At 38.4% G+C, this 18152-nt stretch overlaps 3 protein-coding genes and 1 long non-coding RNA gene across 6 annotated transcripts; all 4 read left to right on the top strand.

Moving 5' to 3' along the window:
* Positions 68 to 992, top strand: LOC104765622. The gene is made up of 2 exons (XR_763902.2): positions 68 to 189; positions 410 to 992. It is a non-coding gene; the product is annotated as an uncharacterized LOC104765622 (long non-coding RNA).
* Positions 3940 to 8289, top strand: LOC104765619 (putative 3,4-dihydroxy-2-butanone kinase). Of its 2 annotated transcripts, none has more exons than XM_019240587.1 (19): positions 3940 to 4157; positions 4560 to 4697; positions 4783 to 4895; positions 4977 to 5024; positions 5140 to 5211; positions 5286 to 5375; positions 5603 to 5776; positions 5874 to 5957; positions 6038 to 6093; positions 6264 to 6394; positions 6473 to 6565; positions 6654 to 6712; positions 6812 to 6955; positions 7043 to 7083; positions 7191 to 7274; positions 7350 to 7423; positions 7509 to 7621; positions 7718 to 7813; positions 7899 to 8289. In XM_019240587.1, exons 1-19 carry the CDS (start codon positions 4118 to 4120, stop codon positions 8025 to 8027), a joined length of 1779 nt encoding a protein of 592 aa, XP_019096132.1. In that variant the 5' UTR covers positions 3940 to 4117; the 3' UTR covers positions 8028 to 8289. The 2 variants fall into 2 exon arrangements, with proteins under 2 accessions (XP_019096132.1, XP_010487672.1); XM_010489370.2 differs by having other exon boundaries at positions 3941 to 4157; positions 7043 to 7086.
* On the top strand, positions 8854 to 11035 carry LOC104765618 (glutamate decarboxylase 5-like). Its single transcript, XM_019241143.1, has 6 exons — positions 8854 to 8983; positions 9104 to 9308; positions 9409 to 9609; positions 9721 to 10189; positions 10265 to 10317; positions 10424 to 11035. Exons 1-6 carry the CDS (start codon positions 8901 to 8903, stop codon positions 10892 to 10894), a joined length of 1482 nt encoding a protein of 493 aa, XP_019096688.1. The 5' UTR covers positions 8854 to 8900; the 3' UTR covers positions 10895 to 11035.
* On the top strand, positions 11661 to 16804 carry LOC104765617 (protein NRDE2 homolog). 2 transcript variants are annotated; one of them, XM_010489368.2, is made up of 9 exons: positions 11661 to 12170; positions 12283 to 13051; positions 13270 to 13885; positions 14148 to 14677; positions 14755 to 14865; positions 15256 to 15613; positions 15756 to 15981; positions 16161 to 16379; positions 16464 to 16804. In XM_010489368.2, exons 1-9 carry the CDS (start codon positions 11683 to 11685, stop codon positions 16606 to 16608), a joined length of 3462 nt encoding a protein of 1153 aa, XP_010487670.1. In that variant the 5' UTR covers positions 11661 to 11682; the 3' UTR covers positions 16609 to 16804. The 2 variants fall into 2 exon arrangements, with proteins under 2 accessions (XP_010487670.1, XP_010487669.1); XM_010489367.2 differs by having other exon boundaries at positions 16158 to 16379.

Below are 18152 nucleotides of genomic sequence, written 5' to 3'. Positions count from 1 at the left end.
CAATNGAAGCTTATGATACCTGAGTATTTCCGTCTAGCTATGCGTGACTGTATCAAACTGAAGGATTCAACCAGATTTATGTGTTCAGGCCTGTCCCTATTAATGGTTGTTTTCATTAACCCCAAATCTGGTGGTCATCATGGTCTTGTGCTTAAAGAGAAGCTTCAACTGTTGATGAGCGACATTTAGGTTCTGCTCTCACGACTCCAGATCATGTGTTATTCTTGTATCAACTTAATAGCTAATGTGTTAGATCTAGTGCTTTGTTTTGAATTTGGAAGGATGAGTTAAGTTCAAAGATTGAGTTTTTTTGGAAATTCTTGAGTTGATTGTTGTGGAAGTGATTTGGAGTTGTTGATATTGGAACTTCGTGATGATTCTTTATGGCTGTTGTGATGATTCTTTACAGGTGTTTTACCTTACGGAAGTGAAGCCTCATGAGTTTGTAAGATACGGGTTGGCGTGTTTGGAGATAGGGGCAGCGAAAGGAGATGAATGTGCTAAATAATGCAGAGCAAGGTTGAAGATTATGGTGAGTACACACAACAATATATTTTTAATCTCATGGTCTTTACGTTTTTAGCAATTAGAAATGTTGACAATGGAATTGGTTCGTTAGAAATGTTGACAAGGCCCTGTTTCAAATAAGGTTGTATGATTTTCGAGTAATGAGACTGAGGTCCATCGACGAGGCTTTCGATTGTGGCTGCTTCAAGCAGGCTGTCGATCCCACATTTGGTTTACCATTCTATTCCATTTTCTAAATTTACGGTTTAACATTCTATTCCATTTTCTGGTCTTGCAAACAATTATTCTATATCATGTTCCTTGGAATGCTATTACCCAGTTTGAGTTTTGAAGGTAGTATCCTGTAGGGTTTAGTGAACCTTCTTTTTATGTGTTAAATTCAAAATTGTTCTAATATATGTGTAATTCTTCAAACTTCCGAGTCATGCCATTTACATCTATAAAATTATTAATGTTTGTATCTATATACATAACTTTTAAATTTTAAAAATAAAAGTGCAAATTTATTTTTATTCTTATTGTCCTCTGCAATGCAATTTCAGACTTAGATATGAGTTTTATACTATATCGCAGATATTTCTGTTCCATACACACATAATATCTTAATTACTAAAAATTACGTATACACACCTACAAAACTAGACCGACACGTCATCTGTACCCATTGCCACCACAACAGCGCGTGTATGTCGTCCGGGCGTAGTTTGGTAAATTCATATTGTCCTTTGGTCAGTTACTTAATTTTCCCAATTAACCTGCTATATTCTTCATTTTTATTTTGATTTTGGCTACCTACCTAATTCACCCAAGTTTTTTTATATATATATATATATATATATATCATGAATGCTCTTAAATTTAATTTTGTTTGACTTAATTAAAGGTTATCTTATCTTATTAATGAAAGAAATCTGGAAGTAATAAAATAGGAAGGATAATGTTCCATTAGATTTTGACAAATGTTCAAATAGATTTCCAAATCTTCATACCTACATTGGCTACATAAAATTATCAAAAAATATACATTTAGATAAGCTTACTTGTAGAAGTTAAGTTTAGATTATAAAGTTGAAAAATGTTATGACAGTTTTTATTTTTTGGGTCAACATGTTACGTTAATTAAGGCAATTTAAAATATAGAATCATAAGAACAAAGTAGAAACGAGAAAAACTAGTGTAAAATATGCAGGATAGTCATTCTTAGGATAGGTTTTAAAATACCAAAATATATATTTTTTTTATTTTTTTTTCACGAATGAATGGACATGGAAAGTTAGTTTTCTATGTATCTTCTTCTTTTTCTCGTTCACGGTTCAGATCAACAAGTCTTCTTACACGCTTTCTCAAAAGCAAGATATTATCCAACTGGTAACTGTTTTACAGCTGTATCTGGTAACCATCCTTCGTTTATATGGAAATCTTTGCTCGAGGGTCGAGATATGATACAACAGGGTATGCGTTTTTTGATTGGAGATGGCGCCAGTACTAATGTCTGGGTTGATCTCTGGCTACTAACCAATCCACCAAGACCTCCACGAAGTATAGAAGGGATATATATGAACTATTTACAAGTTAAAGATCTTATCATGGCAGAACGGCGAACCTGGAACATGGAACTCATACGAAGCATTATCATTGCTGAAGATGTGTCACTAATCCAAAAAATTCACTTAAGCCCATTACCTACTCTAGATCTTCTTGGCTGACACTACAATGATTCAGGTCTATATATAGTAAAATCTGGTTACTGGTTGGCAACACATATGCATGAAGCTGAGGCAGTACATCCACCTCCATGACTCCAAAGTTTCAAGACGGCTGTATGGAAAATGGATATAGCTCCCAAACTACGACACTTTTTATGGCAAATGCTTTCAAGGGCACTACCAACAGGTACAGAGTTAAGGCACAGAAGAATAATTACAGATCCTCAATGTATACGCTGCTGTCAAGAAGAAGAGTCAACATATCACTTATTTTTTAACTGCCACTACGTCCAATCGATATGGAGAGGAAGTCAAAATCTTAACAGCAACATTACTAGTTTGTCAACTAGCTTTGAGGACAAGTTCCAAGGTATAGTGGATTGCTACAACAACCAGAATCTTACTACGCTTGAACGACAACTACCTATATTGACTTTATGGAGAATATGGAAGAGTAGGAATCTGTTGGTTTACCAACAAAAAGGAAGTACTTGGCACCAAGATCTTTCTAAAGCGGTCAATGAAGCAAAAGAATGGGTTAACTGCTGGTCTGAAGATACATGAACTGATCAGAACCATCGACAACAACAATCACAACATTCCCAATGGACAAGACCACAAGGGAACTTTGTTAAGTGTAATTATGATAGCCGGTTCCGACAGCATACTACACCACAAGCAGGATGGATAATTAGAGACTCTGACGGTTTTTATACAACAGCTGGACATAACAAAGACATGATATGTGATAATGTTTTGGAGGCAAAACTTCAAGCCCTGCTCATTGCAATGCAACAATCTTGGATACGCGGCTTTGAGAGAGTAACCTTCGAAGGAGATAATGCAACAGTCACAAAACTAGTCACTGGAGAACAACACAACTTTCGTGTACACAATTGGGTTCGTGAGATCAATTATTGGAAACAAAATTTCAAGGAACTTAGATTTGCTTGGACACGAAGACACAACAACAAAGTTGCAGATCGTTTGGCTAAAGAACCTTTACCGAACAATATCTCTTTTAACATCTATTTTTACATTCCTGGTTTTCTTGTAAATGTCCTAAATAAGGACCACTCCTTCAGGCAATAAAAGCTTATCAAATGTTAAAAAAAAAAAAAAATAGTTTTGGATAAGACCTGATTATAAATTCATAAAGAAAAAGTAATTTCATTATAAAATATAGAAAAAAAAACCATGGAAATAGAGGCAAATGAAAAATCACATCGAAACTAAAGCAAATCAAGACATTCAACGAATCATAAAGTTGACTTCAAACTTTGTAACAAAAAGAAAGGTTTTAGAAATAACATAAAACTTAATAGGATTAATCTAATACAAATTCTAAGCAAATCCATATTTTTTTTCTTGGTAAATAGAAAAAAATTACACATTTTATAATTTATATCATCCGATTCCAATACAACACAAACACGAAGCGAGACGGCTAAGCGCGAGTACTGGGACCAAGGCGCGCGCGTGGCTCACGACAACGTATCCGTGTCACGTGTTCAGCACACAGTGAACCATTTAGAGTCTAATTAGGTAATTTAAATCTATTCTAACAAATAATATTACAAAATTTCGTCATAATCTATATCTTATCCACTTTTTAATTGGGCCTGACCCATATTAATTTCTATTCATTTAGTATAATTTTAACTTTGGGTTTTCTCGTACGGAACAAACTCCCCCATTTGCGTCTCTCTTCTTCTTTGCTTTCTTCTTTACTTTCTCTCTCACGCGTTGCTGTTGTTGTTGTTGTTGTTCACTCTTTCTCTCTCATTTCTCCGGATTGCCTTAAACCTTCTTCTACAATACTCCCCTCTTACATGCGAGCTTCTCCGATTCTCTGTTTCTGATCGCTTCATACCTTCGCAATTATGGTTTTCGCGGCCAAGAAATTCATCAACAACCCCAACGGTTCGTGCTCTTCTTTCTTCGTTCTTCTTTTTGTGTTTCCTTGCCGTTTATCTTTTCGTCGCATCCTCTGCTCTGTTCGGTGTCGTTGTTTCTTTCTCCGCCGTAGATTTAGGTCGAATGAGAATTATGAACTGTTGACCTATGTTTATCTTTCCCGATTGTTGTGTTACTATTTGCGATTTCTTAATTGTATTGCCTGTTTCTTGCTCATAAAATTCGCCTTGGTCGATTTTACCACATTTACCCCCCTGATTTTGTTTCGCGATCTTTGAAATGCTACTCCGTCACCGCTGAGTTCGTTGCATGGTCAGCACGCTGTCTTGATTTCCATGGTTTAGGGTATAGAACTAGCGGTTTTGGGACTTTTGCTTTAAGAGAATATAATAAAGAACCTTTTTGCAGATGTTGTAACTGAGTTCATTGAGGGTCTCGTTGAAACTTATCATGGACTTCAGTATTTGGATGGTTTCCCTGAGGTTAAGGTGGTTATACGAGCTGATGTCTCGGCTGAAAAGTACGACAAGGTTGCCGTTATATCAGGTGGGAGTTTTGTGACTAGAGATATTATGTGGTTTGGTTTTTAGGATTTTGAAAGTCTCTTAAGCAATGCTACTTTTTTATGCAGGTGGAGGCAGTGGGCATGAGCCTGCACATGCTGGTTACGTTGGAGAAGGTATGCTCACAGCGGCTATCTGCGGAGATGTCTTTGCCTCCCCACCAGTTGATTCCATCCTTGCTGTGAGTATTCCAGATGCGGTTTTCTATCATTTTTTTCTTCTGTTTATTTCGATTGAATGATAATTTTTTGCCCAATTCCAGGGAATTCGAGCTGTAACTGGTACTGAGGGATGTCTACTGATTGTCAAGGTAGTTAGAGTGGGAAAGAGAGCCACATTCATACAGTCCTGTTGTTGCGAGGAACTATAGAGTCTTTTCTTTGTGTTTGTGATTAATCAAGTTTCCCCATCAACTCTCTTGGCAGAATTATACTGGTGATCGCTTGAACTTTGGTTTGGCTGCTGAGCAAGCAAAATCTGAAGGTTACAAAGTTGAGGTAATACATGCTCGTTATTACCTTTTCATACTTGAGAGCTTTTGCCAGACAGAATGACATGATCTGTTTTGTAGACGGTAATTGTTGGAGAGGATTGTGCATTACCCCCTCCACGTGGTATCGCTGGACGCAGAGGGTTAGCAGGAACAGTTCTTGTCCATAAGGTTTCTCTTTCCCTTTCCGTCCTTTTTCTTTATCACACTCTAAACCAGTTTGTTTAGTATGCCTTTACTGCTCGTCGATATTGTTTTTGTTCAAATTGTGATGTATGGACCTTGGGCTGCTATATATTGATTTGTTTGTTTTGTTTTCTCGAGCTTAGAATCAAAACTAAGTTCTGAATATAAAGCTTTAAGCATCAGTTTATTTTATTTGCTTCTGCTAAGGACAGGTTGCGGGTGCAGCAGCAGAGGCTGGTCTTTCTCTAGAAAAAGTTGCGGCTGAGGCAAAATGTGCGTCAGAGATGGTTGGTACCATGGGTGTTGCATTATCCGTCTGTACGCTTCCTGGACAGGTTACATCAGATCGTCTTGGCGAAGAAAAGATGGAACTCGGGCTTGGAATTGTATGTTACTTTCTTGTATTTTCGAGTTTGCACACAAATTCACTTTCTTCAGTGTTTTGGTTCATACGTTGACATCTCAATTCAATCTGTCTCTCAGCATGGAGAACCTGGTGCTGCTGTGGTTGACGTTCAACCTGTGGATGTGGTGGTTTCCCATGTTCTTCAGCAGATACTTAATCCTGTATGTGCTTAATTTGTGCCATCGTTATGTTATTTCTTGTTTCCATAGTCAAAGAGATCTGATTACTTTCATTTCTGCAGGAGACCAATTATGTTCCAATTACTCGTGGTAATAGAGTGGTTCTCATGGTTAATGGGTAAGCCTATAGCGATGTATTTTCTATATAGATTGGTATCTGTCTAATACTCCATTATATTAGCCGGACCAAATGCTGCTGCTGTGATATCAAATTTGTAGAACTAGATGGTGATATCTGTGTTTATGGTTGGTAGCGGAGAACTTAGTTACTCCTTCTCAATTTTGCAGTTTGGGAGGCACCCCTTTAATGGAACTTATGATTGCTGCTGGAAAAGCAGTCCCTAAACTGCAGTTGGAATTTGGACTTGCCGTTGATAGGGTGTATACAGGCTTTTTTATGACTTCTCTTGATATGGCAGGTGAGGTTCTGTAGATTTTTTCATTTTGTCAAGTGGTACATACTCCTGTTGTTTCTCTGACGATGCTTCCTTCCCCAGGATTCTCGATTTCAATCATGAAGGCTGACCAGTCGATTTTAGACCGATTAGATGCTCCAACCAAGGCTCCAAATTGGCCTGTAGGCACTGATGGTCCGTGAGATTTAAGCTGTATCCTATTTCCATGATTTATTGCCTTGGAGTATAGTCTTAGATACAAAGATTTTGTGCTACATTGCAGGCAACCGGCCACCAGCGAAGACTCATGTTCCTGTTCCTCCTTCTCGATCAATAGCCGAGGTATGCATTACAATTTATAAGTTCGTATCTTATTTAGAGGTTTCAAGGGTTGGTGACAAATGTTTTTTGGTAAATTTCATGAAAATTTGTCAATACCAGTCTCATAACCGACCTCAAGAGCTGAGTAAAGAAGGTCGAATCCTTGAGGCAGCCATTCAAGCAGCAGCAACTGTGATCATCAGTCTAAAGGATAGTCTGAATGAATGGGATGCAAAAGTAGGCGATGGTGATTGTGGGTCGACAGTAAGTTTTGTTTCTAGATGTTGCCATGCATACTTTATAATTTGTTCATTTAATATTATCTTACATTTGCCTGCATCAATTGTGTAGATGTACAGGGGAGCAACAGCTATTCTGGAGGACATGAAAAAGTAGTGAGTCTATTTGTTACTTTTACTCCCGCATAGCCACTCTATATGTTGAGTTCTTCACAGGGATTGTTGACCAAAATTTGAACCATGTCTCTTTTTGTTTCTAGTTATCCACTGAATGATGCTGCAGAAACAGTGAATGAGATTGGTTCATCAATCAAAAGAGCCATGGGGGGCACAAGCGGAATAATGTAACTCTTGAAATTATTTCACATTGTCATTGTTGTAGTAAAGTAAAGTGACATTATGGTTTTTTTGTGAAACAGTTACCATCTCCTCTGCAAGGCTGCATACGCGGAGCTAAAAGCTAACGCTCATTCAGAAGTCACAGCCAAACACTGTGAGATCATGCTTGCTTATATGTGGTTAGTTAATATTTTGTAAGGCACATGCTTGTTTTGATAGTTAGCATTATTTTGAATCAGGGTGTGAAGCACTCAAGTCATCAATTACTTCAGTCAGCAAATATGGTGGAGCAACTGCAGGCTACCGAACAATGCTAGATGCTCTCATCCCGGCTTCACAAGTTCTTGAGGAGGTGACAAAAAGCGGCTTAATTTCTTTTGATACTGAAGATTTGGATATTGCAACTTGCAAGTAGTAACATGTTTTTGTTTTGTTTTTATAAGAACAGAAGCTGAGCGCAGGAGAGGATCCAATATCGGCTTTCATCCTGTCTGCTGAAGCAGCAACTGCAGGAGCGGAATCAACCATACAGATGCAAGCACAGGTGAGTTTAGCTTACCATTTCGGTCTGCTTTTGTTATGTTAAATGGTTTTCATATTGAGATGACGGATGAGACTGTGTAACACAGGCTGGGAGATCAAGCTATGTATCTGCAGAGATTATTGCAACGGTTCCAGATCCAGGTGCAATGGCTGCAGCAGGATGGTACTGTGCCGCAGCAAGAGCCGTGAAGGAGCAGTATCAGAGCTCATCATGATCCCCCTCCCTGAAGTTTCTTCCTTTATTCCCCGGATATATGAATTGGGATTTTGGTGAGAGAGGCTTTATGAGCACTATTGGCTCTCGTGTATGTACCGTTTAAGATTTCTGACTCTGAGGGCGCTCTCCGTTTATGCAATTTTTTTTTGGTGGTGCATAATACTGTGAGAGTTTTGACTTCCCGAGAGAACGAGACTATATTGTTTGGTATTGAATTCTTAAATGACTATGAGAAAGAAAAATGTTTCTTGTCTACTCCATATGATTAGCATCTTACTAGATTCTCAAATATCTCAATAAATATATATATATATCAACATAGGAAATAAACATGAATCTATATTGATATAGTTATATCTTTGTACGTAGATCCCTTATTGCTCTCTCTCTCAACAAGTATATAAGCTGCTGTAATCGTCCCTCATAAATAAATACAGCAGAAGCATTCTGATCCATACACAACTATACAACATAAGGTATTCACAAGATCAACTCTATATTTCAGATGGTATTATAGTGTAATCCTGATCTGTAATATTGGGAAGAAGATATCGACCACCCACCAATCAGGAAAAATAATATGTGGATCTGTTTATGGTTCTGAATCTTCTTCTTCTGATGTTGTTCTCTGTTTAATGGTTTGAGGAAATTATTATTATTTTTAATATAATCACAAATAATGTACCGAAGCACAATTCAAGGGGAAGAGAGGGTCTCAAGGGGGACAAAAAGAAAGGGAGTTAGTTATATGAACGTCTTATTAGTTTACAGAGAGTTTTGCTTTCTTACGTTCTTCTTTATATTTTGTCCAATTGCTTCTGACATTTATTTTCCTCTTCTGATCTCAACGTTTCAGCATAACTCAAACACAATGGTACTCGCAACCAACTCTGACTCCGAAGAGCATTTGCATTCCACTTTTGCTTCCAGATATGTCCGTGCTGTTGTTCCCAGGTTCCTCTCTCTCTCTGCATCTTTCTGGATTCTTTCCTCACTTTAGTTGCTTTTTTTCTTTCTTTCTATGTTACAATGTTAATAGTTGTATTTGCTTGCATATATATTCTATTGAAACAGGTTTAAGATGCCGGACAATTCCATGCCCAAAGACGCTGCTTATCAAGTGATCAATGATGAGTTGATGCTTGATGGAAACCCCAGGCTTAACCTAGCTTCCTTTGTCACCACTTGGATGGAACCTGAGTGTGATAACCTCATAATGGATTCTGTGAATAAGAACTATGTTGACATGGATGAATATCCTGTCACTACAGAGCTTCAGGTTCTTCTCTCTTCCCATCTGCTTTCTATTTCTAAATATAGTCAAGACTGTTTTCCAATTGTAATACATCTTTATTTGGCTTCTATTCTCTCGTCTTCAGAACCGGTGTGTAAATATGATAGCTAACTTGTTCCATGCTCCCGTTGGAGAAGGCGAGGCTGCGATTGGGTGTGGCACTGTTGGTTCATCGGAAGCTATCATGCTAGCCGGTTTAGCTTTCAAAAGGAAGTGGCAACAGAGGAGAAGAGCTCAGGGTTTACCGACTGATAAGCCTAACATTGTAACTGGAGCCAATGTTCAGGTCTCAATAAACTTATCCCCATCCTTACAACATCACATTTTCTTTGGATATTGATACGTTTCTCTTAAAATATATTCAAACTTGTGTGTATGATTTTTCATCCGAGGGCAGGTCTGCTGGGAGAAATTTGCAAGGTACTTTGAGGTAGAGCTCAAAGAGGTGAAACTAAGGGAAGACTATTACGTGATGGACCCGGCTAAAGCTGTAGAGATGGTGGATGAGAATACAATCTGCGTTGCAGCAATTCTAGGATCCACACTTACAGGAGAGTTTGAGGATGTGAAGCTATTGAACGATCTCTTAGCTGATAAAAACGCAGAGACGGGTTGGGAAACTCCTATTCACGTTGATGCAGCCAGTGGAGGATTTATTGCTCCTTTCCTCTACCCTGATCTTGAATGGGACTTTAGGCTTCCATGGGTTAAGAGCATCAATGTCAGTGGTCATAAGTATGGACTTGTGTATGCAGGAGTTGGTTGGATTGTCTGGAAAACAAAAGATGATTTGCCAGAAGACCTTGTCTTTCACATCAACTACTTAGGAGCTGACCAACCCACTTTCACTCTTAACTTCTCAAAAGGTATGTAATTACTTGCTTGACCAATCTATTCATCATCACATTTAGTCTAAAGCAAAACTCTATTTTTTTTGGTAGGGTCGAGTCAAATCATTGCTCAGTACTATCAGTTTATCCGACTAGGCTTTGAGGTACTTGTCCCTTACATATCTTACATAACAGTTTCATACTTTCATCTTATTAGTGTCTAGATGACATCTCATTTTATCTAATGATCCTTCTTGGAAATTAAATTAGGGATACAAGAACATAATGGAAAACTGCATGGACAACGCGAGGAGGCTGAGAGAAGGAATAGAGATGACAGGAAAGTTCCACATTCTGTCTAAAGATATCGGAGTGCCACTAGTGGCATTCTCTCTAAAAGACAGTAGCAAACACACGGTGTTTGAGATCGCAGAGTCTCTGAGAAAATTCGGGTGGATCGTACCGGCTTACACCATGCCTGCAGATGCGCAACACATTGCTGTGCTAAGAGTTGTGATCAGGGAAGACTTTAGCAGAGGCCTTGCAGATAGACTCATCACTCATATCATTCAAGTACTGAAAGAGATTGAAGGGCTTCCTAGCCGAATCGCGCATATAGCTGCCGCAGCAGCGGTTAGTGGTGATGATGAAGTTGAAGTGAAGACTACAAAGATGTCGTTGCAGGATATCACTAAGTATTGGAAACGCCTTGTGGAGCACAAGAGAAATATTGTTTGTTAAAAGGGTAAGTCTTGTTCTTGGCAATAAGGTTTCTAATTTAGACCATTTGGTGGGAACTATTTTGTTTTTGTTTTTTCCTTTTCTTGGAATCATTTATATTGATGGTACCATATAAACAGAAAGAATGACTTTTCATTAATCTCTGAGTCTTGATCATAATACTACTGTACTTGTCGTAGTTGTAGTTTTGTTCTCTGGTTAATTGAAACCTATCCAGCCAAACCATATATTAAAAAGTCAATTCCTTGGTAGTGTGGACCGTGTGATACCGAAATTTTTTAGCTGCAAAAGCAATAGCAATCCCCCACCCACACACACGCGCACATTGCATATACAAATATCACCGGCTACACACTCAAATACTATATAACCATTTGGCAAAAATCAAAATTGAAGAAGGGACTATTTTTTATAAGCTACCAGTGAAGCAAAATGCTGAGACCAAATTGATCAATAGTCGACTACATAATATTTCGCTCTGTATGTATACCTAGATTGTCACATTCACATATAAAATGCAATCCAGTTGGATAAAGATTGAAACGATTTAACATTATTTAGATTCTATCCAAGTTTATATATAACTTTAACGGAAGCAAAAGAAAACAGAAAACATTGATGATAGTATGATGCAGCATACATATATAGGGCTCAGTAGAAAGGATTGAAACTAATTCGAGCCCATTAAGTCTTACTATAGGCCCAATAACTAACGAGCCTTCGCAAAAATTATATAGCGGCGAGGCGCAAAATAATTACCAAAATCGGAATTTTTCTTTTCCCGGTGGATGAAGATGTCGAATACACCAGAGGACGGCGACGGAGCTCCGGTAACTACAGGCGGATTGTTCCCGGTCTTCCCTACTTCTACGAACTCCGTATCAGTTATCTCCACTAATACTCAATGGCTTCGCAACGCCAGCTTCACGACGGATCTCTCCGTCATCAACGCCGCCGCGGCTTCGACGGCTCCTTACTTATCCGAGGTCGAAGAAGATGAAGAAGGAGATGCCGATGAGAATATTGGTGAAACCAATCAGCCTAAGGTTTACAATTTGGTTGAAGAAGAAGCGTCCTGGGAGTCTGATGACGACGATGTAAAGAGGAAGGGGAAGAAAAAGAGGAAGAAGCGGAAGATTGGTACTGCGTCGGATGAATCTCGTTCTAAGAAATCATCAGTTAGGGACTCTGATGAATACTATTCGAAACCTGCCAAGGATTATTACTTAGACACTCGTCCTGATCCAGATAATTTGGCTTATGGTTCTATTTACAGGTACTTTGCTTATCTAGTTATGGCTAGTTTGATTTCGTTTTCTGCGCAATGTGTTTTGAGAGTATGGGGGATATTGAAAAGAATCTGCTTGTGTTTTTTGTTTACAATGCAGGATGAATGTTCCTCGTTATAAACTTGACAGTTCTCAGAGAGTTTCTGGGGAAGGTTCTCTGAGGAATTATTTGCGGAATCGGCGTAGCTCTATGCTTGACACAGAGATTGATATTGATTCTTTGGAGGGGAGAGGAAAGTCTGATAACCGATATTGGTATGCAAAAAATGCTGCCATGGAACGTAACAAGAATTTCAAGCGTATTCGTTTATCTGCTTCAAAAGAAGCTGTGGATTCTTCCTTTGATGATTTCATTCCACTGGTGGAAGATGAGGCTGTTCAAGAAAGTGACGAGGAAGATGTTTTACCAAAGGACTCAATGATGGGAGCATCGTGGGAGGATGAAGTGCTTAATAAAACGCGAGAGTTTAACAGAATGACGAGGGAGCGTCCCCATGATGAGAAAGCGTGGCTAGCATTTGCTGATTTTCAAGACAAGGTTTCGAGCATGCAATCTCAGAAAGGAGTTCGCCTACAGATGTTAGAGAAGAAGATTAGTATACTTGAGAAGGCTTTTGAACTTAACCCAGATTGTGAAGAATTGTTGATTGCGCTTCTCAAGGCATACCGAATCAGAGACAACGCAGATGTGTTAATCAGTAGGTGGGAAAAGGCACTTATGCAGAATTCCGCTAGCTACAAGTTATGGAGGGAGTTTCTATGTGTTGTTCAAGGGGAGTTTTCCAGATTCAAAGTATCGGAATTGAGGAAAATGTATTCTTATGCGATCCAGGCTCTTTCTTCTGCTTGCAGCAAGCGACATAGGCAGGTTCTTATTTTATAGTGCTAACTGTTTAAGGGTTGATGAATCACTTCAATACTTATCTGTTTACTGTCACAAGTTATTTCGAGTCCATCTGTTTTATTTCCCTTTCTTAGTTTTTTTTTCTGGTGTTTCTCCACTATCTAAATCGTTGACATTATTGATAATCTTATTAGCAGCAGTTTGACATTATAAGGTCTGATTCTATTTATTGGATTGTGCAGGTGGATGCAACATCTGAACCATTGGATTCTGCTGCCATTCAGCAGGAACTCCTTCTAGTCGATATGCTAGTTAGCCTCTGCAGGTTTGAGTGGCAGGCTGGTTACCAGGAGTTGGCCACAGCGTTATTTCAAGCAGAAGTGGAATTTAGCGTCTTTTGTCCATCTTTGTTGCTTACTGAACAGAGTAAATTAAGACTGTTTGAGCACTTTTGGAGCAGTAATGGTGCTAGAGTTGGAGAAGAAGGAGCTTTTGGATGGTCATTGTGGCTGGAGAAAGAGGAGGAAAACAGGCATAAAATTTTGAAAGAAGAATCCTCTGATGACAATGAGGTAGGTGGTTGGACAGGTTGGACAGAACAGGTCTCAGGTAGAAATAAAGATAGTATTGCTTCAGCTAACACTGTAGAGGATGATGTTGTTCGGGAGGGTCTAGATGAGGAAATGGAAGACGAAAATAGCAAACCTGAAGATGATACTGAAGCTATGCTAAAATTATTGGGCATTGATGTCAATGCCGCGGCCAGTGATGAGGTTAAAGATACATCAACTTGGATTAAATGGTTTGAAGAAGAGGTTTCTCGAGATCTCATTCAATGGATGCCTACTCGGAAAGCTGGTATCTATCACTACCTATACCATCATTATCTCTGTATGGTTTTGTTCATCTTTTCTCTTGGAGCATATTAAAGGTCTAAATGTGTCTATTGGGTGAGCTTTTGTTTAAGTGGGACTAGTCGCTCAGCCTTTTCTGTAATTCCGGAGCCATTAGTAGATAAAGTTCAGTCTATGTAGATATGTTTGCTAGGATTGAATTGCAGTTTTATCTAAATAACATTAAACATACATGTTGTGGTTAACCTTGTATCATCCTTTTATAGGTGAATTCTCCAGAGTTGATGAAATGGGCGAGGGAGAAGATGAAGATCAACTCTCGAGTGTTGTACTATTTGAAGATATTAATGGATTTCTATTTTCCTTACGTTCAAACGAGGCCCGCTTATCTCTGGTATACCAGTTCATTGATTTCTTCGGTGCACATATGTCCCCATGGACTTCCAGCAACAGTTTGTCATGGAGTGAGAAAATAAGTAGCCTTGAAACATTGCCAGATTCTCTGCTCGAAAACTTGAGAAGTGTACAGGAATGTTTATCGAAATCAGAGAGTGTCAACAGTTTCAGCTTGGGATCTCTTTTAAGTGGCAGCTGTGACATATCTATGCGGACTGAGATGATGAAGTTTCTCCGCAATGCCATCTTGCTTTGTCTTAATGTTTTTCCGCGAAACCACATTCTGGAGGAAGCTGTGCTTGTTGCAGAAGAGCTGTTTGTAACAAATATGAAAACATGTGAGGTAGCAACTACTCCTTGCCAAGCTTTGGCCAAACGTCTCCTGAAAAGTGACCGGCAGGTAAGCTCCATTCCAATTTGTTGGTGTGGTCTGTTTTTTCTTTAATTCACCTGAACTGATTCCTTCTCTGTGAACAGGATCTACTACTTTGTGGAGTTTATGCACAGCGAGAAGCTGCTTCTGGAAATATGAAACATGCAAGACGAGTCTTCGACATGGCACTGGCTTCAATCTGTGGCCTCCCGAAGGTTAGTTTCAGATATTTCGGCTATGTTGTTAGCATATGATACAAAGTTTCATGTTTCCACCTATGTATCTTATTCAAAAAAACTTCAAGATTAGTTACCATGGTTCTGGGTTTATTGCTGATTCAAATTTTCACTTACTGGTCCCGAAACTGGTGCATAGGAGAATATCTCATGGACGGATCATAGTAGAGTTATTTGTTACAGGACAGTCTGGTCTAAGTAATGTATAGGGAAGCATGGCCTAGAGAATATAGCTAGAATAGGGTTTCTTATTTGACGTTACTTTTTGTGCACTTGTGCATAGAAACATCAGTCCAATTTCCGTGTTTGCTTTGGATTTTATTTGGCATTGCAGAAGCCATGCTAAGGTTATTTCACTTATGATTGCAGGAATTACAGTATAACGCTTCTTTGCTATGTTTATGGTATGCTGAATCGGAAATAGCCAATAGTAGCAGCAGAGATAGGGATACAGAATCATCATCTCGTGCTTTACACATTCTGTGCTACCTCGGAAGTGGTCTAGCTTATACTCCCTATACTTCCCAGTCTTCAAGCATGCAAATCCTTAGAGCACGCCAAGGGTTCAAAGAGAAGCTCAAGAAGATACAATCAGCATGGTCTCATGGTGTCACTGATGATCAATCAGCAGCGCTTGTTTGTTCGGTAGCTCTATTTGAGGAGTTAACAAATGACCTTCCTGGTGCTGTTGAGATCCTAGAACACATGTTCAGTTCTGTTCTTCCAGGTTATTTCCGTGATCAATATTCTTGGGTTATCTTACTGATTTCCATACTAGTTTACATGACTGTATCAGAAATAAATTCCACTTAAAAGCGTGTATCATGCATGCACTGTTTATCTGAATTTGGGCTTTGTGATTTTTCCAGGAAGAAAAAGTCAAAGTCATCAACTTGAGCTCTTGCTCAATTATTATGTGAGAATGCTTCAGAGACACCAGGACGATCTAACTTTGTCACAAATTTGGAAGCCCATATCAGAGGGACTGCAACTGTATCCTCTCAGTCCGGAGCTTTATCGAGCTTTGGTGGACATCTGTAATCACCGTATGACATCACATAGACTGAGAATGATGTTTGATGACTACTCCCGCAAGTAAGTTTTTTCACAAACTTGTTAAAAATAAACCCGCTATCTCACGAGAACTGCCTAATCTAGATATGGATGCCTAGCTTAAACGGTTAAAGATGGTAGTTACATGTTTACGGTCTTCCTCTTAGAACAAGGGTTATGTTTATTGAGTTTAATATGTTAAATTGTTAATCATGCAGAAGTCCATCTGTCGTTGTTTGGCTATTTGCACTTTCTTATGAGTTGAGTAAAGGAGGCGCCTCACACAGAATCCGTGGATTGTTTGAAAGGGCATTTACACAAGATACACTAAAAACCTCGGTCATTCTATGGCGTTGCTACATTGCATATGAGATCGACATTGCACACAATCCATCAGCAGCTAGAAGGATTTATTTCCGCGCTATAAATGCATGCCCATGGTAAGAGCATATAACCAATCTAAAGTTCTTTCTCCAGATTTCTCAGATTATCGAGAAATAATTCATAACATAATGGCATGGCAGGTCGAAAAAACTATGGCTGGATGGGGATAGGAAGTTGAGCTCAGTCCTTACGGTGAAAGAGATGTCAGATTTACAAGAAGTGATGCGGGACAAGGAACTAAACATTAGGACAGATATCTACGAGATTCTTCTTATGCAGGGATGAGATCATTGAGATGTATATATATAGTTATGCTCTGTTCTGGTTATTGAGAATTTACCAAAGTGTAGAAGAAGAAAATGAAATGATCGTATGTGCAACCCTTCACTTTTGCCTTTTTCCTTGTTCTGTTTAAAACCATCCAAAAGAACTCCGAGTAAAGGTCGCTTACTGATATTTCTGTCGGAAATCGTTTTGCAAATCATTCTACCATTTTTTGTCCTTGTATTTATACATACAATCACTCATAATCTTTTAAAAGACAAAAGCTAATTTGTGGTCTATCAGCTTTTTATGTTAAGTAATTATTGTGAGTTGAGAGATCTATCAGTCACAAAATTAAACAATGTAAAAGTACAAATAAGTAGGCTATAGGAAGACAAAAAAAAACTTGTTACAATACATTTAATTAGAGTGATATAGGACATTTCCCAGGCTCCAGAACAAACAGCGTAAAGAGAACGGAAAGAAGACCAAAGTAGATGAGGACTAGCCTAGCGAGACACACGTTCTTGAGCTTCTGGTTTAGACAAAATCTTCATTCTTGTTCAAGAGGCCTACAACATCGCAGAGGTTCAAGAATCAGTCATCCGTAGTCCCCCCTACAACAAAACACATTTGTCATAAATTATCTAAAAAGAAGTCACTTGATCACTTCTAGAGTTCTACGTAAAACCCATTTTTCAAATTTCATATTAATAGATATATTTGGACAAGGTCCAATGTGGAAGATGCATGTACATTTAAACGCAAAACATATGGTGATGTGTGGCAGGTTCAGTGGAGGATTTTCAAAGCTGTAAGGAAGGCTGAAGCTGAGCTCATGTATATGTGTATATAGTTTTGTTAAAGGACATGAAGTGTATATAGATATATATTTTCTTTTCTGGTTATTGAGAGTTTACAAAGTGTAGAAGTAGAAAAGAGAGATGATCGATCGTAAGTATTACAGATGCGTGAGAAAAAAGAAAGATCAATCTCCTTGATCGCAAGGCAAGGGATCTTTCTTTTTGGAAGAGAGTGAAATCAGAATCTTAGATTTACACTTCATCAAACCCTTCACTTTCTCCTTTTACTTGTTATGTCCTATCATTTAATAGAATAGACAGAGAACCATCAAAAGAAATATGATTAAAGTTTTTTTCTTTGCAACATAATTTATACTACTTTTTTTTGTATTACTTGGCGAATATGATTACAGCTTAAAAAGTTTATATTACCATTAGAAACCCCTTTCATTAATTTTGTTATGTTATATATGTAAATATCATGGTCTCACTCCATGGTCAGCTGGAAATTTTTTATCTCTGACAATGAGTATTTGACCTAAAAAGTTGAATGAAACTTGCTTTTCACGCTATTATATAAGACTAAATGTAGTGGGAAAATAAAATAAAAGAACAAGTACGTATAAGTATAAATCCGAATTTCCCCATCCATTAACTTGATCTGGTTACACCCATGTGAGGAAATATAACAAAGGCACACCAGTGATATACTTACTGATACTAATAGTATCATCAATCCAACCAAAAAAAAAAAAAAAAAAA

This window comes from Camelina sativa, chromosome 19, assembly GCF_000633955.1.
Source record: "Camelina sativa cultivar DH55 chromosome 19, Cs, whole genome shotgun sequence".
In the NCBI taxonomy this organism is placed as follows: domain Eukaryota; kingdom Viridiplantae; phylum Streptophyta; class Magnoliopsida; order Brassicales; family Brassicaceae; genus Camelina; species Camelina sativa.
This window is presented reverse-complemented; position numbering and strand designations above follow the sequence as displayed.